General features: G+C 42.9%; 1 protein-coding gene across 1 annotated transcript in view; it reads left to right on the top strand.

Moving 5' to 3' along the window:
• Positions 1 to 27,638, top strand: part of pcbp4 (poly(rC) binding protein 4) — a gene marked incomplete at its 3' end in the record, with an annotated part of 92,312 nt that overhangs the window by 28,980 nt on the left and 35,694 nt on the right. Inside the window, 4 exon segments of the mRNA XM_079186651.1 lie at positions 5,814 to 5,862; positions 23,935 to 24,274; positions 25,184 to 25,207; positions 27,139 to 27,171. Coding sequence (XP_079042777.1) covers positions 24,125 to 24,274; positions 25,184 to 25,207; positions 27,139 to 27,171 — 207 coding nt within the window. The 5' untranslated portion in view covers positions 5,814 to 5,862; positions 23,935 to 24,124.

Here is a 27,638-nt window from a genome sequence, read left to right as displayed (position 1 = left end):
CTGAAAGATGAGGTGAGAAACGATGTGGGGACGTTTTACACAGAGACACTGCTGGACAGGTGACGAAGAAGCAATATAAGAAGAGAAGAGTGATGGAAAGAAGACGGGACGTGTGACGTGTACGCTACGATATATATAAAAAACTAAATGTCTCCATCACTTGGTTGAAGTGCCCACAAAAAGCTGAAGCACCAGACTGTCGGTGCAGATGAAAATGGGCATGAACGCAGAAAGAGGAAGGTGACCCAGAGATTTATTGGCAGCTTGTGATAAACACACAAAGTGAGAAGAAGGTGAAGATAAGGAGGTGAAGGCAAAGCTGTGGAAGAGGAAGAAGTAAAGACTTGATATAAATGACGATAAAATCAGCTGCGCCGTAAACATCTTAACACCACGACCGTCAGGATCCAAGCACCACCTACAGCCGCCGCTGCTGTACGCCAGACGGCCATTTGTAATCTTATTAGTGAATAGAAATGATGGGAAATACACTAAATATCACAGATCATAGAGCAGCAACCTTTTCTGTGTCCGGTGCCACTTTGCAATGTCTCTGTTCTTTTCTAATGTACATTGGTTTATTTAATGCTGCTGCACGTCTTATTAACAATGCTAAACTACAACCACACTAATACAAAAACGTAAAGCCTACTATATTGTCATCGTACAGTCAAATTATGTCATATACGACATACTTAATAACTCTGAGACGCTGCAAGCGAGAGACTTACTTTGTGCTGAAAAGCTAACCGTTGCGTCGCTTTGATGTGTTTTTTGGAAACTTAAAAAAGAAAATCCATAAATCCACCAATCAGAGGCTGTGTGCCTGACTTGTCCACCAATCAGAGGCTGTGTGCCTGACTTGTCCACCAATCAGAGGCTGTGTTCCTGACTTGTCCACCAATCAGAGGCTGTGTTCCTGACTTGTCCACCAATCAGAGGTTGAGTTCCTGACTTGTCCACCATTCAGAGGCTGTGTTCCTGACTTGTCCACCATTCAGAGGCTGTGTTCCTGACTTGTCCACCAATCAGAGGCTGTGTGCCTGACTTGTCCACCAATCAGAGGCTGCGTTCCTGACTTGTCTACCAATCAGAGGCTCTGTTAAAAATAATGAAAAGATTGTTGTGATATTTAACATATTGATGAGTCATGGTTTAAATCTGGTTTAAGCTGAACTTCGTTTTCATGTTTCAACTAACAAACGTGTAATCCGTACAAGTAACTGATATTCCATCAGGATGCTCTAAAAGTCGACAGCACAACATTATTTTCTGGAATACTTTTTGATGCCGTTACGATGTCTGGATTAGCTTTACCCGTCAGTCCGCTGTAATCGGTTTATCTATATGCGTGTAAGCGCACAGCAGGACGAAGCAAAACAGGAGATGAGATGGCAAATTGGACGAGGGATGAGGAGGATGCAGTAGAAGGAAAGAAAATAAGAAAGGTCGGGCCGGGAAGTAAAGAGAGGGAAAGGAACACAGAGATAGAATTACCAAACTGATATAGATCAATATAAGAATAAAAAGCTTCTGGAATGACAATGGTTTCACTTTACTCTACCTTTTTTTAATTCATCATGACCTCATTGAGTGAGAGTGATAAAAGATGGAGAGGCTGAGGTGTGACAGAGACGGAGAGAAATGAGAAAGTGAGACGAGGTTCTCAGAACTATCGATCTGAGCAAAGACAATCTGCTTTCCTTCTGGTGGGTCAAACATGGCGCTGGAACAACATCATTGCCTTTTGAAGAGAAACACGAGAAACAAAAGAGAAAACCACCAAAACAAAGATCCGTAGTGAGCCGGGCTGAAGCGGAGGCGATGATCAAGGAGACGCCTCTCAAAGTATTAAACTGCTGCCGGAGTGTCGGATCATCGGGGAGGTTTGGGTTTGACTCGTCGGGATTCGTCTCAAACGGCATCACAGAAACAGAAACAATTTTGTAAATCCCACTTTTATATATCTTTGAGCCTCGAGACCAGATTACTCTCCTACAAATGATATAAAAACTGTGTTAGCGAACACGGTGAGAGTGAAAATGAAATGAGTGTTGAAGGTTTCCTTCAGCTACACTTTCATATTAATAGTTGTCAAAGACTGTAAACCCCCAAACATCCACCTTGTTGCGTAATATTCACGTTCTATGTAAAATTACTCGTGACAAAAAATACAGTCGGAAAAAATACATTGACGTGCAAATTATTCCCACAAAAATAAAAGGTGTGTCGAGGTTGTTAAGTCTGGGTGACGTCACGGAGACCACGTCCATGTTTCACCGTCGATGAGTTAAACAGGAAACCAAAATGTCCTCAGTGTCTGCAGCCAACGGTCCTCACAAAAATAGAAGTACAAGAACACACACTCTTTTCTCTTTTCAAGCTGCAAGAGAGTCACTCTACCCCCCCCCCCCCCACACACACACACACACACACACACAAATACCCATCCATTTCATCATTGATCTTCTCAGGACTTTTTATAGGGCTGACTGTGTGTTTCTGTGTGTTTCTGTGTGTGTGTGTGTGTAATTGAATCAGATTTTATTTAAGTACCTCCTGTATTTTAGCTTTGCATCTATAATTTGCTGCCCCCCCCATGCTGTAGCTGATTGCATGTGCTGCAGCTGATCGATATCACTAACTAACCACCTCAGCAGTCAGACAGAAGAACCACTACAGTCCGGTCTGAGAGTCTGTGTGAGGAAACGGAATCAACAAAGTTTCATCTATTGGTGCTGCTGATGTCACCGGGACCTGTAGCCTCATCGATCACTCGCCTCCTTCTCTTCCCCGCTGCTTCCTGTGGCCTCCTTCTCTTCCCCTACCGTTAGCGTTAGCGTTAGCATGTGCTGCTGGAACCTGAAACTGTTTGGTGTTTCATGCTAGCAGAGCAGTAGCTGGACGGTTTCAATCCACTCCAAAAGAAGCACAGAAAGAAACTGCAGAACATTTTTTTGAAGAGAAAAAGTGAGGAGCTCCGTCTGTAGGTGTCGGGTTTCACCGTCTTCATCGTGTGAACCGGGACAAACAAACAGTTTTAATGAAATAGGACGTCTGAAATCAGCCAAATCAGAATCACAAAAACTCCTCCAGAGGTGAGTCCTAGTTTGAACCCTGTTCGTTGTTTTAAAGTGAAGATTGGAAACACTTTCACCTTTAAATCTCCATCCGCTGGTAGCAGAGAGAGAGAGCAGGAGCAGAATCTGTTGGTCTCATAGACTCGTTATCAGTTACAATCAATGACTCTGAAACATCAGAAGCTGAACTCTGCTGTGTGTCCATTAATCCACGGAGCTGTCCGCGGTGCTGAAGTAGCCGGTGGATTTGTATCAACTTCGTGGCCAAAAGCCAATAAATCACCGACTGACTACTGAAATGCAATAAACCCCCAAAAAAGCTCCAATGCCGTCGCTGTCGGTGCCCTTTGACCCAGACGGACATAATGCACAAACATGTTGCTGTTGGTTTTTAACTTAAAGCTTTCCTTCTGATGCAAAGCACACTTCAGGGACCTGAGGTAGTTGGTGGTGTTTTCCCTTTGAAATGTGAGCTTCTGTACACGATCCTTTCCATTTCAAAATGTTTGACTTCTTTTGATTATGTTTGATTAAAATCAGGAAGCGTCTGATGAGAGAATAAAGAAACTCGTCCTCTGCAGACAGCTTGATGCCAGCTTTTGGTGCTTTTCCTTTGCAGACACATTTCGGTCTGTCGACACAAATCCTGAGGTTTGAGCGCCACATTCTGTTACAACAGGAAGTTGAATCGGGTGATAACTGAATCACGTCATAGTCAGACTCCTGACAGTGACCGGAGGCGTCCTGCTTTCTGGTCGTCCATCGTCCGTCGTCCAGATCTCAGGACGGATCTCACGGCGCTTTGAAGAGAGAGAGAGAGAGAAAAGCACACTTTGGTATTTGTAGTTATTGTTCTCTGCTCTTTAACAATGTGCTTCATTATCTCAAGTCTTTCTCTGTGAAAGGTATTTAATACCAGTACAGTCGACCTGTGAAGGCTTCGTCAGCCTGCCCTTCAGCAAACCACGCGCGTGCATATTAATCGTGTAAAGCGCAGATGAGAACTCATTTAGTGCGGCCGAGCATGTAACTGACGGCTTATTATTTCTCTCATTATGCTGCAGCAGCGTTGTTCATTTGTTCGCTCGGAGCCGAATATGTTTTGTGAGTCGGCTCTTGCTGCTGTTGTTGGTGTCAGCGGCACAAATCTTCCTTTTATTAATGCTGATTACTGTTTCTGCTTCATTAACCTTCAAAGTGCCAACTAAATATAGTTTTTATTATTCGTATTATTTTTATTTTTATTATGGATATTTCAGCAAAATCTTAAAGGAATTTCTTCAAATTTGGCACAAACGTCCACTTTGACTCAACAACGAACGTGTTAGTATTTAGTGGTTAAAAGTCACTTTGACCTCACGAATCACATTCAACTCAAGAATTAAAAAGCCAATTATTACAATTTCACACGAATGTCTCAGAGGATGAAATGAAGAAGTGGTGACCGTTCAGACAGACGTGGATGTAAACTGTGCCTCGACTGGCTGGTGGAGGAAATCAACCACGTTTGCTTTTTATAAACATCTCCGTGGTTTTTAGCGTGAACATGAATCCAGACGTCGTCTCTCGTCCTCTGTTTGCTCTTTTTACAGCAAAGTGAACATGAAGCTGTTTCCGCTCCCTAATTACACTCTCGCTCCATTCTCCTCTAATGGAGCGCTGCTCTTAGACACAGAGTTGTAGAAGTGCATTACCAGCAGGTGTGTGTGTGTGTGTGTGTGTGTGTGTGTGTGTGAAAGGGTCAGGATCCTGACAGTGTGTGTATGCGTGTGTGTGTGTGTGTGTGTGTATGCGTGTGTGTGTGTGTGTGTGTGATGTTGGTCAGAGAGACAGACAGAAGGCTGCAATCCCCCAAGACCTCATTATAGCTCTGAGGGAACACACACACACACACACACACACACACACACACTTAAAGTCAGACATCTGGAAAAGGGCATAGGGCGCGCACACACACACACACACAGACACACACATCTACACGGGTCTGTGCATGCCGAGGCACTCACACTCTCACACAGATGCACAACTCAACTACACTAACACAAGTCAAATGTCTGTAAAAAGGGCACCAGAGAGCTTAGCAAGAGTTCATCCACAGACCAGGGTGAACACACACACACACACACACACACACACACACACACACACACACACACACACACACACACACAGCCGTAGAGAGAAGTCCAAGGATTCCAGTGGACTCTGTGAGTTCACTGCTGTCGTCTTTTGGTCTCGTCGTGTCTCCGTCTCCTGCTGCAGTTGTCCCCGAGTGAAACAGCTGAGCGTCCTGTCGAACATCGGACACACGCGCCACGCCTTCAGCCTCGTACAGCTGGCACACACACACACACACACACACACACACACACACACGCACACACACATTCAGACACACACTAAGTCGGACAGACGTCAATTCCACTCGGGTAATTACTCCCCAGAGTTTTGTCTTTGGGCTTTCTGTGGAGCTGGAAAGCAATTTGTTTGTGTTTATTAGCAGTTGCAGCGTGAAGAATGACAAGAGGAAATGAACAAGTTTGACCAAAGAGAACATGTGGATATTCTAGATGTGTTTGTTTTGGCTTCATTGTAATGACTGCAAGAACTCTGTCTGTGTACTACCGTCTTGTTGCTATGACAGCAGGTTAGCATTGTATTCGAGAGACAAGTAATCAGATTAGAAATATTATATTCATATTGATGATTTTGATGTTTTCTGCCCTACAGAACTGATCCAGTGATGTCTCCGCGTCCACAGATCTGAGCGATCAGCCTGGTGAGTGAAATGTTCCGATACTTCGGGGATGTTGTCGTTGATGATGTGTGTCCATGGCAACGCGAGGTTAAGTCACGTTATCTCTTTACCAGCCGGCTCCGCCCGGCACTCACCGGTGGTGACAAAGCAAACAGACAGTGGAGACACAAGTGTTCAACGTTGCCTAAATTGTGGAAACTAATATGATTCCATAATCTGTGGAGACGAAAGCAGGAGAAGCTAACAGGCACTCCTGGAGGAGGAGGAGGAGGAGGAGGAGGAGGAGGAGGAGGAGATGCTGCTGCTGCCGGGAGCTGAGCTCTCCTCCTCCCTCCAGAGCTCCGACTGCAGGTCCAAGGCTGCAGGTGAAGCCGGATCTGGGTCTGTCCACGGTGGACCGGTCTCTGCTGGACTCTGAGCTGAAGGAGGTTCTGGTGAACTTGCATGAGTTCATCTGGTTTCACCAGAATCTGACCCGGTGGCTCTGATGACGAGCATCAAGAATAACTATAGAAACAGCCCATCTTCTCTCTGATGGTCTCTTTACTGATGGAGGTCTGATGGAGGATCAGGACTACACTGAGACTGGTTCATAGAGGATCAGGTCTACACTGAGACTGGTTCATAGAGGATCAGGACTACACTGAGACTGGTTCATATAGAGGATCAGGACTACACTGAGACTGGTTCATAGAGGATCAGGACTACACTGAGACGGGTTCAGGACCAGTTAAAAGTTGACATGTCAGTCTCGATAAAGCAACTATAAAAAATCTTGCGGCGCTTCTTAAAAACATGTGCGTTGCCGTACTTTATTATAATAGAATATATATATTATAATATACTTTATTGCTATTTATGAGCCCTTTACGCTGCATTAATATTCTAACTTGTTGCGGATGGTTTGGAGGTAACACCACTCTCATCTTTGCAGATTTATACTTTCATAAACGTTATGTGCAGATCATCGCTCTGCATTTCATTCCACACACAGAGTTCCACCCGTCGCCTTGAACGAGTTTGGCTTCAACTTTTCTGCGTCAGGAGAGTTTCTCAGAACGAAAGATCAACTTTAAATTGAACGAACTCCACTTCAGCCGCTCAACACGCCGACAGCGAAGCTGTGGCCGACTTTCTCCACCAGCGTCTCATCTGACCTCAGCGTGGTGGACACATGTAGCCCTGAGAAACACTGAGCACGAAGGAACCACTGGAGTCTGTCTTCATGCTGGTCACACTGCTCTCTGCCTCACTTCCTCTTCGTCATGTGGCAGCATGGGCACAGGCGGTGGAATCGAACCTGCGATCGCTGCTTTACTTCTATCTCAGTGTGAACCTTTGCTCTTGAGAGTGAGGACACGTTCACTTCTTAACGGGGGCTCTTAAGACTTGGTGTTGGGGTTTAAGGTCCTCTTTGTGTGTTGTAATCTTGCTTTGTTTACGTAGCCGGGCCGGCATGTTCGTGCACGTGAGCGTGCCCCGCTGGCTAGCTCGATGTTGCGTGATGTTTTGTGTCACGGTACGATGTTGCATAAAATGACAAACGAAAAGCCTAAAACAGGAAACAATGCAACGTCTTCTCATACAGCGGTTCGATTGATGTCTTATGAAAAGTTGCTCCTCATTTTTCGTGCATTTTACAACAAAAGTCCAGCAACTCGTGTCAATTTCCGCTCGTTACATTCATACAGTCTTATCAAGAGAAACTCAGTTATGTTTAGGCAACACAACTACTCAGGAAGAGTTTAGGAAAAGATTGTCGGTTAAAAATTGTTTAAAAACACAACGGAAGTGCTGTTACTGAAGTACGCAGGTTAACATGATATACTGCATTATTGTCCGTAGGTAGAGCTACGAATGCTGCATGAGACCAGCTGTTCCCATGAGAGCCTCTGACTTTAAGATCACAACACTTTATGCTCTTCACTCAGTCAAAACTCTGATGTGTTTCAAACCTTTTCAGCTGTTTTCATTCCCATCTGACACACAACGCTCGTCCAGAGCTCGTAGAACTGGAGTTGAACGTGTCACTGACTCGTAGTTTGTTATCATAGAGGACAGATGTACTGGAGAAGGACTCGCTCTACTTTGGATTCATTGACAGTGTGATAGAAATGACTGAACACGTAATTTACAGAACAGTGGATTTAGTGTTAAAGTCTTTAAGGTCATGGTTGTTATGGTTTAAGTATATATGCATAAGTGTGTGTGTGTGTGTGTGTGTGTGTGGTGCTTGTTTCTGCTGCTTTAATTGGGTGTCTGAACTCGGCCAATCATTAGTCTGGGACCACACTCACACACACACACACATAAGGAATCTCTATGTTTCAGCTTTAATTACAGCGAGAATTGAAGCTTTGTTGCATTTTTCAACAGACGGATTTTTCTTTTTTTTGGCTCATTTTTAACAATATTTTGAAATTGTATTGCATATGTATTGTTTAACTGCGTTTCAGTTTGATGTGGTCTGTTTGTTTTCTGCTGAGCCCAAATGTCGTCCTCCTCCTCCTCCTCCTCCTCCTCCTCCTCCTCCTCCTCCTCCTCCTCCTCCTCCTCCTCTGTCTCTCACTTCCCTCTCTCCTTTTCTCTCTCTCTGTGTTTTAGCTGCTTGTTGAACCGTCTGTCCTCCGTCTCTCTGCCCCGCTGCATCTTTCATCTCTTTTTTAAATCTCTCTCCCATCTTTACCTCCCTGTCCCTCTCCGTCTCTCTCTTTTTAAACCAACTTTCTTGTTCATCTCTCTCTCTCTCTCTCTCTCTCTCTCTCTCTCTCTCTCTCTCTCTCTCTCTCTCTCTCTCGCTCTCTGCTGAGCTGCCAATTAGTGTGTAAAATGCAGAAAGCCCTCATGTCTTAGTATAAAGGAAGCGGGAGCAGCAATCAGATAGAAAGTGGGTCATCTGCTCACAGAAACGTTGTGTTTTCATCCCGGCTTTATTTTTAAACACTTGTTTTTGCCAACGATTGTCAATCTTTCACACATCAAGATATTATAATGAAGCGAGCTGTATATTTATTACTGTAAAGAAACAGAAACATTCCTCCACTTCAACGTCTTCACACTGAAAGCTAACGGGCACATTGAGGACATCCGGGGACGGGATTAGCTTTTCAAAGGGCAGTGCAGTGCGCGACTTCTAGCTTAGCATTTGATAAGCCGTGCATCGTAAATGAGACTTCCTTTTTTTTTTTTTTTTAAGCTGCTTTTTTTCCCATCCGCTGTATTAAACATATTCCTGACATCGTTATTCATCTGGTTTCTTTGCTGCGCACGCTTTAATTGTGAGGCTTCACCTGGAATGTCAGCGAGGACGGCGTGGGGTCGCCGGGTCAAGTGAGGGGACGACGCCACAACACGAGCTCATTTCCTGCTGACGATGCCGCCGTGTGATCTCTGTGACCCGCACACAGTGGGAAGTGTGTGTGTGTGTGTGTGTGTGTGTGTGTGTGTGTGTGTGTGTGTGTGTGTGTGTGTGTCCTCTCTCAGACGTGTTACTGTCTCTTTGTATCTGTCACGTCATCAATCAAGGATGATAGCTTTCATAGCATCCATTTGTACTGCATCTATCTAAATACACATTATATACCTCTTTTTGTCGTTTTCTTTGTTGTATTTTAGCCACGATCACAGAAAGACTCCATGGACGGCCAATGATGGTACAATGCATCCATGTGTCTGTACCGGCTCTACTGGACTGACTTCATAGTGTCGGTGCTCCATCTCCAGTTCATGGAGATGCCCAATCAGTTTACACATTTTATATTCAGTCCAGTTTCGTTGGTTCTCCAACTCTTAAGAGTGAGTGAGACCCTTTAATGTTTCATACTTGCCAGAAGGAATCTGCTGGATGGGGAACGAGGTTTGTATCGGCTCCTTGTCGAGGTTTCAGGATGTGACGGTGTCACGGTGTCATGGTTATTAGGGGACGTGGTTTGGGAAATATCTTGGTTTGGGTTGAAATAAACAGCGTGTTGATGACAGGAGGTCCTTCGTCATCATCGTCGTCATCGTCACAAAGGAGCCGAATTAAAAAGTCAGCTCTTTGAAGTGTAACGTATTTATGTTCTAATCTAGACTAGTGAAGCTGGACAATCTCTAATACTTTCTGCAGGTGTTACACCTTCTAGTAGTACCTGCTGTGGGTGACATCATGATGTATTTCTACGGATCTGAGGCTTCTGGTAGTTGATCAACTGATGTTGCTGCTTTCCATTGTAGAGTTCAGTCGCTGGCTTCCAGCTCTAGAAGGTTGATTAAAAGATTCCACCGACGATCAATATCAGGCCCCCTGCTGTTTCCTCTATTCATAAATAATATGCATTTTACATTTGAAGCGTGTAACCTTGTGATACCGTCTTCTTCTGCTGAAACGATCCTCACTGCTGATTCCATTGAATTGCATTTCACAGCAACACGCTGGAATGTAAATCTGATCAATACAGAGCTGCAGAATGAATACTCTGGGAATATGTGTGTGTGTGTGTGTGTGTGTGTGTGTGTGTGTGTGTGTGTGTGTGTGTGTGTGTGTGTGTGTGTGTGTGTGTGTGTATGTGTGTGTGTTTACTGGGATCCACATTAGTTGTTGACAGCTACTTCTCCTCGGGTCCATAAATAGCAGATTGTCAAACAGAACTGGTGTTGGTTATGTGTTGTGCTCACGGCCTCAGACAGGCAGCAGCGCTGCTGTTGGTCTCGCTGCTGCTAAAGGTGGAATGTTCGATGATCAATCGACAAATTTAAATTGCTTCTGAAGCATGTTCAGATCGCTGGACTCATTATTATTATTATTAATATTATTGATATGGTGTGACTGGGCTCTACCCTCTGCTGAGGACATTGAGGACCTTTATTGAAACAACAAAGACTGTCGCTGCTTCTGTTTTTACTTGAAGGTTCTATTTCTGGTTACTCTACAATCAAACCTTCAATTCAGTGGTTTAAAAAGCAAATACAGTTTGTTTTGCTCTGTGAATTAGTAAAAGCAGCAGCGATGAAGCCGACTATCTGATAATACAAACCACGAAAGACCCCCAGCAACAACCAGGAGCCGGCTACAGAATGATAGCAAGCATGACATCTCAGGAGAAATGAATTAAACATCCCAACATGTCTCGTGATTAATGGCTGTGCAGCCAATCGGACTAATGGATCCAGTTATCAGTGGCTGTGTCAGGATCTCAGCAGGATAATAACGACTGCTCTGGTTTTGTGGAGCGTCTAATTCAATAACGAGTCCATTACTTCCTGCCTGTTAGTCCCCCAGAAGCCTCTGCTCCCGACCTCTGAGCTCCTCCTCCATCAGCTGCTTGCGTTTGCATGTTGGGCCTGTCGCTTTGCTTTCCTCCAGTTAAATTACTTTATTGGTGTTAATTTAGAAACAGTATCGCTGCAGCTCCGTGGATAACCTGATGGCCTAAAGGTGAACCCCGGTCCTCTCTCCCCCCCCCCCCCCCCCCCTTGTGTTTCCTGTCTCTCTACTCTCTCGGCTCAGCTGAATTCTTGTGTTGAGACTTAATTTGCTGTCTGGGCGTTTCCACCCTTCATCAAGCTGCATCGTCTTCCTCTGCTCCTGCCGATGTTTTCCACCAGTCGGTGCATGTGGAGAGAGTCACTGCAATAGTCACATAATCAGAGTTCGTCCAGGCGGTTTCCCTTAAAGTGGACTTTAGGAGGTTTTAAAGACAACCTCCCCGGTTGAAGGAGTGACGGAGGGAGAGAGGGGTGAGGTAAAGATGTGAGGTGGGAGGGACAGGTGCTGCACATCAGTAATTGGAGTTTGGCTGCTGATTGGCTGCTCACCAACATGGTCAGCAGTGACTGTGACCGAGCTGCAGGCATGTTTCTTCTTCACATAGACTCCTCTCGCTCTCTTTGCCGGCAGTCTCCTTCGCCTCTTTCCATCCACATCTGCCTCACCCTCCCCTCTGCCTCACCCTCCCCTCTGCCTCACCCTCCTCTCTGCCTCACCCTCCTCTCTGCCTCACCCTAACAGAGCGACGATATCCTCGCAGAGATGAGAGAAGCTGCTCTTGAGCTTAAGGAGCCAATTGAACGCGACTCTCTCGCGGCAGACGAGAGCAAATACGGCTGAGTGAGCGCTTGATTCTTTCACACGGAGAAGGGGGGCGGTAATGAGAGAGGGAACGCAGGAAGAGGGAGCAACACAGAGAGGATGAGTTTGGTGTGTGTGTGTGTGTGTGTGTGTGTGTGTGTGTGTGTGTGTGTGTGTGTGTGTGTGGGCGTGTTGACGGATCACTTATGTAAATGGTTTTATTTGACAACAAGAAGGTTACGAGGGTTCAACAGGTAAAGAAACTCGATCTCTGCTCCAGTTACAGAAATCTACTTTAAATGTGTATCTGTAATTTGTGCATATTAGCTCAAAAGACCAAGAACAATGCAGTCATGCTGTAATGCGTTATATAGTTTAACATCATACCAACAAATATATATATACAGCATCAAAGTACATGATGCACACGGTCAGAAGAAGTAGATGAGAGACGGTAGCTGCAGATTAAAATTTCTTTCGTCCTTAAATTTGCCTATTTAAGATTCAAATACAGTGGTTGCATCACATCTGTTGTTTATTCTAATGAACAGACGCTCATTTTACATTTTTATATCTTTAACGCCTTTACATTTTGTGTAAAGATGTTTTGGTCCTCTGACCTTCATTCTGACTCTCATCTCGTCTTCCAAGCAGAAGCTTCATGATTTATAAATGGCAGCGAATAAATATGTGTTGTGAAACGAGGGAACTCTGCAGCCTCTTTCAGCGTCTCTGAGCCTCTTTCAGCGTCTCTGAGCCTCTTTCAGCGTCTCTGAGCCACGGCCGGGGCAGTTAGAGGAGGATACATGGTGACCTGGCACCGAACCCCTTCAACTGTCCCACACAGGAACACTCAAATCTATAATTCTGTTTTCTGTCATAAACCATCATCTGTCTGTCTGACTCCACACACACACACACACACAGTAAGCCTGGCCAGTAGTAGGCAGGGCTAATTTAAGCAGTGGGTGAGATCCCTGTTTGTCTGGAGAGTTCATGTCTGGACTGTTGGTGAATGATTGCCGGCTCTAGCTGTCTGTGAATCAAAGCACTGAAGACACGATCTCACTCCTCAAATGCGGCAGCTTGGTCGGTCACATGACGCTCCACAGCTGTGACGCTCCACGTTCCCCTCTAGCGCCGGTTTTGCACGTATCAATATCTGCTCTTTCCTGAAGCACTGAAGTTTATTTTGAAGTATGAAGTATGCATGAAAATAACTTTGTTGGGTTTGTAGTTAAGTAGACTAGGTGTGTTCGTATGTAAAGAGAGTTAGGCTGCGTAACGTTGTGTAACGTCGTATAACGTTGTGTAACATTGTGTAACGTTATGTAACGTTCGTACGGTAACTGACTTTTGGTTTTCACATGGGACACAGATGGCGGTCTCCTGGGTGAAAGTCCTGTGTTTGTTCACAGGAAATATCTGTTAGGGTTTGATTGTGGTTTGATTTTAAATAAGTTTGTTTTATAAGACGTAAGTAAAGTATTTTAAATAATGCTACGCAATGCTACACAACATTACGTAAGGATTTGTGAAGCTTCGCAACATGAAGTAACTTCACTCACGTACTTATGACGACGTAAAATAAGTCAACGTTGAGCGGTCTGTTAGTTTGACCGGTTCATCCTCCTCAACCTCCTCCTTCAGTGGACTTTGTCGCTCATTCGTCTTTTTGTTTTGTCTTAAAAATAACGTAATATGATTTTTTGTGACTTTTTTCAACATACATACGATGAATTCTTTTTTACGTTCTGTACAGACTTCTTTCCATAAACTTCCGTTTTGTTGTTTTGACTTCGGGTGTCAAAAAAGACTTCTCGAAATACTATACTTTGACTTTTCGACCGATTATACTGACTTTTGTCAACAAACTATTCTATGACCTTTTTTTTTTTACTTTTCTCGGTATACTATACCTTAACGTTTTTCACTGGAGGGCAACATCAGTTTACAGGAATCATTGTAGTTTGTCTCTCTGACAGCCTGAACATTTGCCTTCAGCAGCAAATACATGTGAAATCTTTGTGTGTCTGAAAACAGTGGGTGATGGTGGGGGGGCTGTTGTTTACGCCACACGGAGAACTAACCATGACTAATTTGAGGAGGAGGAAATGGAGACAAACCTAAATGTTAGTCTGAGATCAAGATGGATGTCTCTTCCCTCTTTAATTGAGACTCAGCAGATTTGCTCCATTCTCTCAAATTGAGTTGTGTTGTCGGGTCTGATTGCTGTCGGGAGATATTTTCAAAGCACGAGACTCGTGAGAGAGAAAAGATGTTTTTTTAACAACAGCCAGCATGCAGTTAGTCCAGAGGATAGTTAAAGGAGCTCTTCACCCACAGAAGGACCGTTTGTGTAGAAGTTACTCACCATGTGTGACCGTGATTTCTCTCGTGCCTCAACGGTGAACAAAGAATCTGAAAACAGTGAATCCTCGTTTAACAACAGCAAAACTCTATCAAAACGTAACAAACTCAACAACTGGAGCAGTAAAATCTAAGCATAATTCATCCAGTTGTTTGATCAACAAAAAAAATCTTATAATCTAAAACTGATTCATGATAAAGTTTTGCTGTTTGTAACTTGACCTCCATTTATTTCAAATCAAGGATTTTAGTTGTTTTAGGCGTTTTTGGATTCTTCGTTCACCGTGGATGTGTGAGAGTAAAAACGTTTTTCTAAGAGTTCGTGATAACACGCGTTGAGTCATTGATGTACAAACGTTCATTTTACGGGAGGAGTCTCCATCACACTCTAAGACACTTAAATGTTCACCGGTCATGAGTACTTGAATATAATGTGACGAAAAAGCACCGTAGTATTTTTTTCCGGAGCGATCTTATATAAATGCATCGACCAATCACGTTGTGTGGAATAATGTTCATTATACGTAGCGTACAACAACAACAGTCCAAACTGTGACAGGAAACTTTATTACTCTTTTCAACCTTGCCCAAAAAAATCTCCTTTCCTTCTTATCTTTCACAATAAAAGCCCGAGACATGTACTCTGCGTTACTGTTTACCAGAGGGAACAAAAAGGAAACTCAATAAAATATCTTACAGTATTTTAGGCTTTCCAACAGTTTACAGTTGGTTCTCGGCCTGTATGCCGGGATGAATAGTTGTGATGCAAGATATTTGATGCGTTGTAATATTTTGGATGTGTCGTTTATTTTTTAAGATTCCACCAGAAACCAGGGTTGCTGTTGTATTATTACTGAGTCTTCAGTCCACGGCGGCTGATGTGCATATCCTGCTATTCACATATTCTCTGGTCTGCAGAGAGCGACGACGTTTGAAGTATTTTCAAAGATTTCTTCTCTTTCTGTATTTTATTACGTTTGTGTCTCCGTCCTCATGTGTTCAAAACACCCACAACTTTATGTGAATCATCCGATAGTAACAGAACAAATGTATGAAATAGCATAAATACTACGTTGTGTTTCAACTGCTGGATTAATAGTTGTTGTTTGTTTTTGCGTCTCTCCGTTCACTCTGCAGAGCTCGAGTCTTGTATCTCCATTAGCCTCTTCTGTTCCACACACACACATGCATTCATCTGTGTGTGCATGTGTGTGTATAATACATGCATCACGTACTCGTGGAGTAACAAACGTCGTCGTGGGGAAACTGGGTCACTGCAGAAAATGACGAGCTGCAACGTACGAGTAGAAATGTATTAAATATGAGTTCATGAACAGTAAATGCATCACATTAAAGTCCACTGTGGAGTCTTACAGTGTGTGAATATTAAATACAACACTTTGATATATCGTACGGAATACCTCATTTAATGTTGTCACATGACTGCAGGAGTTGTTCTACAATATTTGCTCATCTCACTGACATGTTTGAATGATTTGAACTGCAAACACCGAATAGCTTTTTGAAATGTAATCTCTATTTTCCACAATTCCATTTGTATCTGTTCTTTTGATGTAATCTCTATTTTTATATTTATTTGTTTATTTTTTTATATAATCTCTTTGTTTATTGTTTTTTATGTAATCCATGTTAATTATTTCATTTATATCTATTTATTGTATTTTTAATATGAATTCTTTGTCTGTTTTCTTCTTCTCTGCTGTAATGTTTTAGAGTTTTTAAACATTTAAACTTCATTAATGAAAAAAGACGAATTACAATATTATCAAATAAAGAGTAAAGACAGTAAAACATCTTTTAGAGCTCCAAAATATATATATATATACTTACAAATAAATCCCCAAAATACAGGTAGGATAAACTTCAGAATGCACACTTCATATCTGCTTCTCACTGATGTGTCTCCTGTGTTTCTGCTGTTGAGTCTCTTTTGTCTCTTCCTGTCCGTCGAGGCTCTTCTGCTCGTTCTCACATCGCTGCACTTCTTTCACTGATCGCCGTCACTTTCCTCAGCTTCATTGTGGAGGAGAGACTGCAGAACTTTGGATTCAGGCTGTTTTCCTCAAACTGTCTCACTTTAGAAATATATATAAATATATATTTATTTTTACTGTTTTAATATCTGAAAATACCTGAACTGTGTGTAGCATCATTATCTACATCTCTCTGTCTCTGTCTCTCTCTCTCTCCCCCTCTCTCTCCCTCTCTCCCTCTGTGATCACAGCGAGCACTAACAGAGACACACCGTCACCTGGACTCACAGTTGCCGGGTAGAATAAATGAGCGCATCCTTCTCGGTGGGTGTCGGCTCTGAGGTTTTTACGACTGAGCCCTCGTTAATGTGACAAAGAACCCGATACCTCCCGTCTGAAAGCAGAGGAAGGGAAGCGGCCTCGGCCTCGGTCGAGTTGACTGAGATCGGCTTTCATGGCCCGAGGGTCGGTGAAGTTACCGAAACGTCCGGGATTATTATTTAAACGTCTGCTTTAAAGGGGAAGAGGGTTTAAAAATAGAATCACAGCTCAGAAACAAATCAGATTATTTTTCTCTCTCGCTTTCTGCATTCTCCCCCATTCTTTTTCATTCTTTTTTTATCCTTCGTTTTCTTAGTTTGACTGACGAAAGAGTCCAACTGTCTTTCGTGTGTGTGTGTGTGTGTGTGTGTGTGTGTGTGTGTGTGTGTGTGTGTGTGTGTGTGTGTGTGTGTCTGTGTGTAGAGCGTCTCTGAGATTCTCCATCCCCGTCCGTTACAAATTCACTGGAGCTTCTGTTGTTTTCTTTCCACTTGGAATTTAATCAGTTTGGATGCTGTGCATGCATGGACGTGTGTGTGTGTGCGTGTGTGTGTGTGCGTGTGTGTGTGTGTCTCAGGATTGTTGTTTTTTTTATGCATAAGCTTCTGTCTCTGTCCAGACACACTTGTCAGTCACATGCATGTATATCCTTTTTATGTGCTCATGTCCAAGCTACATTTGTGACAGAGTCTGAGCCAGGCGGAGTCAGCCTCCTCTGTGTGTGTGTGTGTGTGTGTGTGGGTGTGTGTGTGTGTGTGTGGGTGTGTGTCTGTGAGCCTAGCTGTGTGTAAGTGGTTTTGGCAGGCCTGTCTGTGTATGCAGGCAGCACATGTTTTCCGCTCTATTTGTGTCTGAGTGTGTGTGTGTGTGTGTGCTCACATAATGCTCTGTGCCTCTGGTTATGCACGTGCAGTGTGTGTGTGTGTGTGTGTGTGTGTGTGTGTGTGTGTGTGTGTGTGTGTGTGTGTGTGTGTGTGTGTGTGTGTGTGTGTGTGTGTGTGTGTGTGTGTGTGTGTGTGTGTGTGTGTGTGTGTGCTCCTGGTCAGCGATGACTAAATATGAGAAGGTCACTACTGTCATTTACCTGCCAGACACACACACACACACACACCAGGATGGCATTTCTAAACATGCACATGTTTATAGAAACACCACTGATGTAATTAACATATCAAAAAGCATCCAGACACACATCTACGCTGCACTTATCAGCACTCAAGCAGATACTTCAGAAGTTGACACGTCCTTTTCACGTCTCTCACACACACACACACACACACACACTCACACACACACACACACACACACACACAGCATGCAAATGTTAAACCCACTATGTGAATAGTCTGGTCTCAGGATGGATTGCTATGCAGGATGTCTTCAGCACCAATGAACCTGATTGGACTGAACCAAACCCTAAACCAACCCTGGACATGTGTCCCTGTCTCTTTAAACCACTTCCTGTTTATGGAGCGCCGGCTGTATGGAAATGTGTACCAAGTGAAAAGTGCAGGTGTGCGTACGGCAGCCTGAGAAGGACAAAGTCAAGAAAGCTACAGATACACAGAATGTGTCCATTCACATGTTTTAATACTTTTATACTGTCTCTCTCTCTCTCTCTCTCTCTCTCTCTCTCTCTCTCTCTCTCTCTCTCTCTCTCTCTCTCTCTCTCTGTCTGTCTGTCTGTCTGTCTGTCTGTCTGTCTGTCTGTCTGTCTGTCTGTCTGTCTGTCTGTCACATGACTGATCAGCTGTTTCTGCTATTGGAGTCTTCCTGGTTACATATTTATATTGTATATAACATGAAACACGACCAATACTCGCTGACAAGAAAGAAGTATGACATAAGAAACATTTCCTGAAGACTTCTCTCCATTTTTCTCTCTCAGACGGTGAGATCATCAAGCCGACTTGCTTTGTTCCCGTTTTATTAAACCAACACGCTGAAGTCGAGTTTATTTCAAAAGTCTTCTTAAACTTTGAGAATTGAATAGAAACATGGCTAGTTTCATATATAAATATATATATAAATAATTATATATTTTGTATTATTCCTAGACCCGGACTTTGGAGACTTAACGGATAATTCCATGTAATTACATTAAAGCTCTTAATGTTATAGGGAAACATGAGAAGTCAACCAACAGAGGATCCTGGATCCTGACTCCATCTTTCTTGTGCCGGCTGTCTGCAGACAGTTTTCTATTTTAAAATGTTGTGTTGCCGTCCAAACATTCTGGCTTCACCTCCTATTACAGCGTTAGCCGTAGCATCCTAGCATTAGCCCGTCTTCGTAATTACAGTGATTATCAACAGCACCGGAAGAAATGACCTCCCACTCTGTCTCTCTCCCTTTGTCTGCTCTATGTCTCTCGCCCACGCTCTCTGCTCCTCTGTATGTCGACCAGAGTTTGTTAAATGAAGAATTAAATCCCCTTTTTTATTGTTTCATCTCTCCCACTTTCTCCAAATCTCTCTTTCCCACTCAGAGATGCTCTCTCTCTCTCTCTCTCTCTCTCTCTCTCTCTCTCTCTCTCTCTCTCTCTCTCTCTCTCTCTCTCTCTCTCTCTATTTCTCTGTCTGTCTCTTGCTAGATTCTGTTGTCTTTAAATAGAGACTGATGTCACCCTCTCACACACACACACACACACACATAGATAGGTAGGTAATGATATCAGCTTCGCTCTCTCTCTCTCACACACACACACACACACACACATACACACACACACACTGGCAGTGATGTCAGCTTCTCTCGCTCCCAATCACGCCATCCCATGCCATGACATCATCGTCTGATGCTGTTAGTCCCAACACACACACACACACACACACTTCCATGCATAGACAACAACACAAACTCTGACACACACGACTTAGTCACCAGTTTTCACTAAGACACGTGCACGCATGTGGCATTCATGTACAGAACAAACACACACACACACACTCTCTCTAATAACAGTATATAGACTCACACTACCGGCACACACACATTTGCAATCACAGTCACGTGCACACCAGATGTGTCGTGGTGTGTACACACAGGTGTTACTGTATGAACCTAAAAATAAACAGAGGAACACTTACCTGCTGACTTTGTGTTCTTTACTTTAAGACTGAATAGAGTTCGTGAGAATCTATGATTTCAACTTCTCATTATAAAGTAAATGTTTATGACAAACGACGTAGAATAATGACACCGTCAGCGTTTTGATGTCATCTTAATATAAAAAGTATCCAGTTATTAAAATCAGTTATAAGCAATAAGAAATATTTCCCTCTGAGATGTAACGGAGTAGAAGTACACAGTAGCACGGAATGGAAATACTCGAGTAGTGTAGTAAGTATGTATGTGAAATCATAACATAACAAATGCCCCCCCCAACACACACACACACACAACAGGGTCTTGTATGTAGTTTTTAAACTTGAATCCGTGTTTTCCTTGACATGGCTGCTGACCGTTAACCAGTGATATGATTCAAATCAGCCGGACTTCCAATCATTTTACAGGAAAAAGGAGTTGTTGGCTCAGCGTTTAATCCAATCAGTTTTCAGAGATGAGTTGTTGCCGGCCAGAATCATTCAGGCCAGCCCACCTGGTAATCAAATCCAATACGGTGATTTACCGTACGGCCGTGAAAATATATTCAGACTGTTCCGACTCGCTGTTTTGTTCTCTGATGTCCTCCTCCGTCTCTGTTTTTATATTTATACACACACAGTTTTTCTTACTCTTCACATTCTGAACAATTAACTTGACTTTTTTTGTTTTTGAGGCACTGATATGAAAGGCTGATGTGTCCGGACAGGAAACCGGTCCTTAGGTATCAGCGTCTAACTTAGAAGACAAGCGCTGGTGTTTGTTGATGGGCATCAACTGTATTGTCCTGAAACAATATTGTGATGATTCCCAGCAGTGAGGTGGAGGGGGAGACATTGTGTTGGTCAGCTCATTGAAGAGACGAGTCCTCATAAAGTCACTGAAGAGATGGTGGTCCCCACAACATGAGTAATACAATGAGACACTCACACACACACACGCTCTCTGGACTGACCTCATGCATGTCTGATTCATGTTTTATTCCCCTAAGGGACATTTCTACAAGGACATGTCCACAGGGATGATAAGTGTGTGTGTGTGTGTTTATGTTTCTATTACTGAGGTTGTGGGGACGTATATATGCTTACACACTCACATTGTGGGGACTCACCTTCCTGTCGGGGACAAACATGCTCAGCCCTGTAACGTATATAAATCAATTAGTCGTCAACTATTAAATGAATCGGCATCTATTTTATAATCCATTACTTGCTGTAATATTTCAAGAACACAAAATAAGAAAAATAGTCAAAATTCCAGCTTCTTCAATATGAATATTTTCTTCTCTGCAACAGTAAACAAAACATCTTTGAGTTGTTGATAAAACAAGACATTCGTGGACGTCTTCTTGGGCTGTGGGCGTATTACAGACCAAACAACGTATCTATTAATTGAGAAAATAATCAACAGATTGTTATTATATACAGCCAATTAAATAACCGGTAGTTAGTCGCCCTATTGTAAATCATTACATTTTAGAATGAAGACTTGGTTTTAAGGTTTCGGGTATGTCTCCAGGAAATGAATGTAAGTCAATGTGATGTCCTCTAAAGTGATGGAAACACAAACGTGTGTGTGTGTGTGTTCGGTCATGTGTGGCTGAAAGGGGGGGTGGGCAGGTTTTTAACCCCGTGCTGAAGCATCTGAAAGAGTTTCAATAATTCATACGTTCTGTATTTGCAATTCTCTCTCTCTCTCTCACGCACACACACAAAAACAGTAAATGCATCCTTTCACATACATGCACTCATCACTCAGCCAAGCACAAACACACACACACACACACACACACACACACACACACACACACACACACACACACACTCCAATGCACACAAACACCCAAGTACACACATTATAAATGCCCGGACAGCAACGCGGTTTTTAAAGTACTCGCAGAAACACGACCACTTAACCGATAAAGAAGAGACGACATTTCAGTCTCTCCCCTCACTAACCAAGTGGCCTGATGATGAAGCATTGCCGGTCATTCTTCCTCCTCTTCTTCCTATCGCTCTTTCCCTCGTTTTATTTTCATTCATTGCCTGTTTACCTGGTGGTCTCTCTCTGTCTCTCTCTCTCTCTCTCTGAAGTTAAAGTGTGTGTGTCGACGCTTGTCTACTGTGCCAGACGGCCCGCGTCGCGTTTTGTGACCTACTTTGGCTCAAAGAGTGTATTTTTTATGAGCCTGCACGCTCACAGTGCAAATGGAGATGCATACATACTGTAAGTGTTTGCACACACACACACACACACACACAGATGTTTTCATATGAAGCAACACATATTCATACACAGCTTTATTTATTAATCTGCATACCTAATGCCACTAAGGATCCCTGTTGGCATAGAGACAGATGCTTGAAAAACATCTCACACACAAAGAGAGGAAGAATAAAAACACAGATGCTCGACAAAAATAAAAAAACACGTCTTTAATATGCATGTTGAAGTTTTTGCTCTTTTTCCTTTCTGTTTTCCGGGTAAAAGGGAAAAACGTTGAAGTATCATCACGCTCGAGTGCCGTTTTCGTGGCCGAGAGCGTTTTTAACTCAGCACCCTTAAGCTTTTTTTTTTTTTTCTTTTTAACAGGCTTCCAATTAATTTTTAAATTACCGCGCTGGCATGTTGACTAGCTTTATGACACTTGAAAAATTATGTTAATGAATGTCGGCTCGCTCCTGCTGCTCAGGATGTTGAATCAATGAAATAACTTGTAGGCCTCGTGGCTACAGAGCCAAACACACGCTGTGGTTTACATCCAGGACAGCTTCTGACTGCAGATTTGTCTCTCTCTCACACACACACACACACACACACACACACACACACACACACACACACACACTTACACATGCTTTTGCCAGCTTTGTGCCTTGGCAACACTCGGCTTCACACGCCCACTAATGTAAATGAGCACACACACACACACACCGATGTTTGTTACTGTACTTGTGGGGACCTTGACTACATCAACTGCTTCTACTACAAATCTAAAACAAACCTAAACCAACAATATCATCTTGTATATCTTGTTTAAACTTGTTTAAACCTGAACATAAACCAGCGTCATGGTGAGAATGAGAATCAGCAGTAATAATGTACTGAACAGATAAACCAGGTACATTTAGGATGAGCAGGATACACAAACATTTTTATTCTCCAAAACATAAATATAATTTTATAATTTCTTAATTGCTCCAAAAAACATTTCTTTACCTAGTTTCATCAGCTTGATACTTTATACTCTATAATAACTATCATTAATCATTAATAAATGGCACATTGACAGTTAATTCAACTTTAGCTAATAGTTGTTTTACTGTTAAACAATGGAATGATAATAAATAATGTTCAAAATGATTATTAATGCTTTAATTTGTTATTTACTCTTCAGTTTGTATAATATGAAATATTTAGTTTTTGAATGATATATTGCTTCACAGCTGATACGAGACGATAACATTCATAAACAAATGTATTAATCATTGACAAAGTATTGTAAACATCAGTAGCAACTTCATAAAAGCCATCGAAATAATGTTCATAGTAACAATGTTACAAATATCTGGTACAAAATGTGTAGAAGTTTCACAAATGATTTGGTCATCATTAAAAAATACTTAATATACTATTTAAAACTGTATGAGTGAAACAATAAGATTGTAGAATTATGAATAATGTCTCACCATTATTTATTTCATTTAACAGTAAAATAACTGAGTTTAAGTTGATTTAACTGTTAATTCATTAATGATGGTTATTTTAAAGTATTACTGGCGTTTCATAATTTCATGAGAACGAATTACTTCTGAACATGTTTCAGAAGTTTTGATCTTCTCCGTATCTGTGATTGATTCACAGGATTTACGTCTTCCAAATCCTGAATCAGTGTATTTGTAATGCTTTGGGGAAATAAGTGGTTGACGTTGTTTATCGGTGGAGACGTTGGCGACTCTTCGTTCCATCAGTGCTGCTGCTTCTTTTGTCGCTTCCACACTGGCTCCCGGCTCTTCTGCCCTGCTGTGTTTTGTCCCATTATTCTTGTAGAATCTGTATCTGCTGAGTCATATTAACCAACACTCACTGCAGACTATTCCAAGATTAAATGTGTGTGTATCAGTGTTTGTGTTGGACGTGCTGCTGATGTAAAAGCCCTTAAATGTACATCAATGACGGTTATCGTATAAACTGATAATAAGGCTGATCTGCATGAGTTAGATTATCACTATTCTCTCATTTCTTTTTCCACAGAGTTAAAAGAAACGGGAACAAAGATAAAAGCCACCGGCCCCCTCGAACCCCTCGAACCCCTCCCACCGTCCACTCCCTCGCCCCTCTCACAGCTCCAGGGCTCTCCACGGGGTTCTTTTTGCCGGGTTCTCCAAAGGGTTCTCTGTGGTGTTCTGGACAGGTCCATACGCCTCCGGGGCCTCGGACCTTCATGCGTCTCCCAGCGGCAGAGTCCACCCACACCTCCACCCACCACACCACCACCACCACCACCACCACCTCTACCATGAGCTGCGAGCAGGAGTTTGGAGACGGAGCCATGGGAGTCACGCTCACGCTGCGCCTCCTCATGCACGGAAAGGTGAGATTTTTCTTATGATCCACGAGCAGATAAAAACCAACGAGTATCCCGATATCTGTCCTTCCTCTGAGCCATAGATCTCCATTCAAAACACATCAATGAGCCTCACCGTTGTTCCTTCATCCCCATCAACACAAACACTAGTTTATCCTCAACAAATTCTCACTACTGCAACAAATTTATTATTAATCCGCCGCTAAAAATAGTCCCCAACAAATGCACTATTTCCTCCTGTATCTTTGATAAAAAACTACAGCCCCACTGTTTCCAGTAGGAACCAATGGGCTGAGAGACGCAGACAGAGGAGAGTCAGAAGGTGTGGAGAGGCGGACTAATGCTCTGTGCAAACCAAACGCGTTGCGTTACACGCAGGAGTTTGATCGTCAATCATTTTTTACCTACATTCTCAATTTCTACAGTAGATCAAACATCCTGGATATTGAGTGTTGAACTTAAAGCTATGTCATTTCACATCATTACTATTACCATAATCCTCAATAATGCCTAAAAAGCTTGAAGACTAAACTTACTGTCGTTAAATGATTATTTTATTGCACACACCACAGCCTTCATCTCAACACTTAATTCTTTTCTCGACATGTTTGCCCTGTGAAATCCAGTGCCGGTGCATATATCCCTGAGTCCCTGAGTATGCTATGAGAAAGAAAGTGACAAAATACAACAGAAAGAATAACTGACTTACTGGATACAAAACAGAAAGGAGGAAGTAATAAAACGTTTACAGTATAAAAGTGTCCCCCTGTGCACATTCACGACCCAAAAAGAGGTGCTTTTTGTTTTTAAAAAAATGGCATAAAGACTTTCTGTAGAGAAAGAATTGACTCATTGTATTTTTCTATCTGTCCGCTGAGGATTACAAATCATCTTCTCTTTGTATTTTCTCCACAGGAAGTAGGAAGCATCATCGGCAAGGTGAGTTGCACTGCTGCACCGCCCAAATATTCTCTTTCTTATCTCAGATATTTTGCTTCACTGAACTCAAAAAAGACAAAAGTCTGAATATCTTGGCAAATAAAATGACCGTTCTAGCAGAAGAGATCTCTCCGTAGAATATTATATCTCTTACGTTGGAACAAATTAAAGCACAGAGCAAATCATGGTGTCTTTGTAATAGTCGTCCAGCATCGTTTTTTTTTAGCCGCATTAGAAAACCCGTGCAGTAATTGCACATAGAGACGAGAAAAATCTTCAGTCGATGCCGTTCTAAAACCGGCACACCGCTCAAGATAACGTTCAATCGTAATCCCGCTGCAACGTTAAATGAACTTGCCATGAAATATGAATTAATAGTGTGTAAAATCTCCAGTCAGGCCATGTCATTGTAATCTGTACTTACTGAAAAAAGGGCTTGCGAGTCAATTTCACTGTGGACGTGTTAAATATAAACCCTGTAGGATTTTATTTTTTTTCCTCCAAATATATCACAGCCAAGTGAAGTGTGATAATGACCGCTGCCCTCTCGGCACATTCGCTAACCCACGATTGAGGCTGATTTCCCTCAGCATATATTTAGATCCCTCCTCATCTCTTACACTGTGTGGTCTATTAGCTCGCAGTCTCTTGACATTAAGATGGCATGAAAATTACACCGCTGCGTCTCAGTTGTAGTTTGGTCGCGTCAGCGTGAGCTGCTCTCCGGGGTTTTCTCCTCGTCTTAAACTGAGCAGAACTGATGCTCTCTAAAGCCGTCCTGTCTGGCTCGTGTGATAGGGACAGGTGTCAAACTGAGATAATATTAGACACAATTTTACATTGCTCTTTTTATAAAATGTCTTTTTAAGAACATTTCTTCTTGTTTAGATGACTCGTGTGTCACATTTAGGGATGCTAATTTAGATATTCTTAGATATTCTTACTAAGCGATAGCCAACCCTCGATAACCGTCCGTTGAGCGACAGGATTAGTGTCTTGCATGCAGAGGTGCTGTGCTTGAAGAGGCTAAACGAGCTGCACAAACCGGTTGAATCCATCACTTATTGCCAGATCCAGTGGATGCACAAAACAGGCAACTCACCAGTCCGGGAATACGGCGGTCACCATGTTTCTGGCTCGAATGTTTTCCAACATGGCGGCCTGGTGACCAACTTTCTCATTCTACAGCTAAACAGTTCATCAAAATGTGTTTCTGAAAACATTTGAGGCGAGAAAAAAAAGCGATGCAGGAACAGAATATCGATTCGTTGTTGTTCAGCGCCGCCTGGTTTGACAGTTTGACAGTCTGAGTTTGGCGAGCCTGCTGCCTTGGATTCATTTACATAAAGTTGAGGTTGAGTCATGATTATGCAAATTGAGATACTGCAAACGGTCAGTCAACACGCCGTGTCGTGTCCGTCATGCAACTTGCGGCCGGCTCTTTTTCTCTCCATAGAAATAAATGGGATCCTTTGCTAGAACCTTAGCAGGAAGTCTGAGTGTAAAGTAGTAAAGCCCGCCTCCTGCTGTATTTGTTTGGCTGCCTGGTGCAAGTGTGACATTGATGAGCGGTGCAACTCCAAATTTTAACAATGGTTTTACCGGGCAGCGCGTTTCCAGCCTCCGTGTAATCAGGGCCCAAAATGGCCGCCAGAAGGTTACGTAGAGCTTCATCATTCGAAGCGTAGGGCCGCTGAACAAGCTGCTGTCTTTGACGAGTTGGGAGTGAGAACGTGATGGAAATAACGGACCTGTAATGAAACCGTCCTCTTATATCCAGTAGATCCATCCCTTTAGTAGCTGCCTCGTGGAGCGTTCTTCTAACAACGTTATACTGTTTTACTGATCCGTATTATTATCACTTTTTTAGAGACTCAAAAGAGTCTCAGAACAGTTCATAGATCAGCTTTGTGTCTCTTGTCTGTCCACAGAAAGGGGAAACGGTGAAGAGAATACGAGAAGAGGTAAGACCCCGTCCTGCACATTCTCTCATCTCCGTCTCCTTCTGTCTCCTATTAATCCATGAACAACCCCCCTCCTAATGCAATGCTCGTTACATGCTGTGCCAACCCGTACAGGAAGCGTGTGCACCGTTTAATCTTTGCACACAATAGTCGACCGTATCCAGAGTGTCGTGGTATAAAAGAGCACTTTCATCAGAATCTTAAAAAACATGTCATATGGGTGGAGACGTGTCCCTCTGCATGCAGATTCCCGTCATATCGGCCTATTTTTAGAACATCAGAAGGTATGTTCTGTGGTTTTGGCCGCCTGCCGGGATGTCGGCCACTTTGACGTTTACATCTTTGGCTGTCGTCGCTGTCGGCGGAGACAGTCGTGAAAATGGAAGACGTGGAGCTTCCCTATGGAATATCTGTCCTCTCCATCTTTTCAAGGGAACAGGGATGAGAATAAAGAGAGAGAGAGAGAG

The sequence above is a fragment of the Pholis gunnellus genome, assembly GCF_910591455.1.
Source record: "Pholis gunnellus genome assembly, chromosome: 3".
Classification (NCBI taxonomy): domain Eukaryota; kingdom Metazoa; phylum Chordata; class Actinopteri; order Perciformes; family Pholidae; genus Pholis; species Pholis gunnellus.
This window is presented reverse-complemented; position numbering and strand designations above follow the sequence as displayed.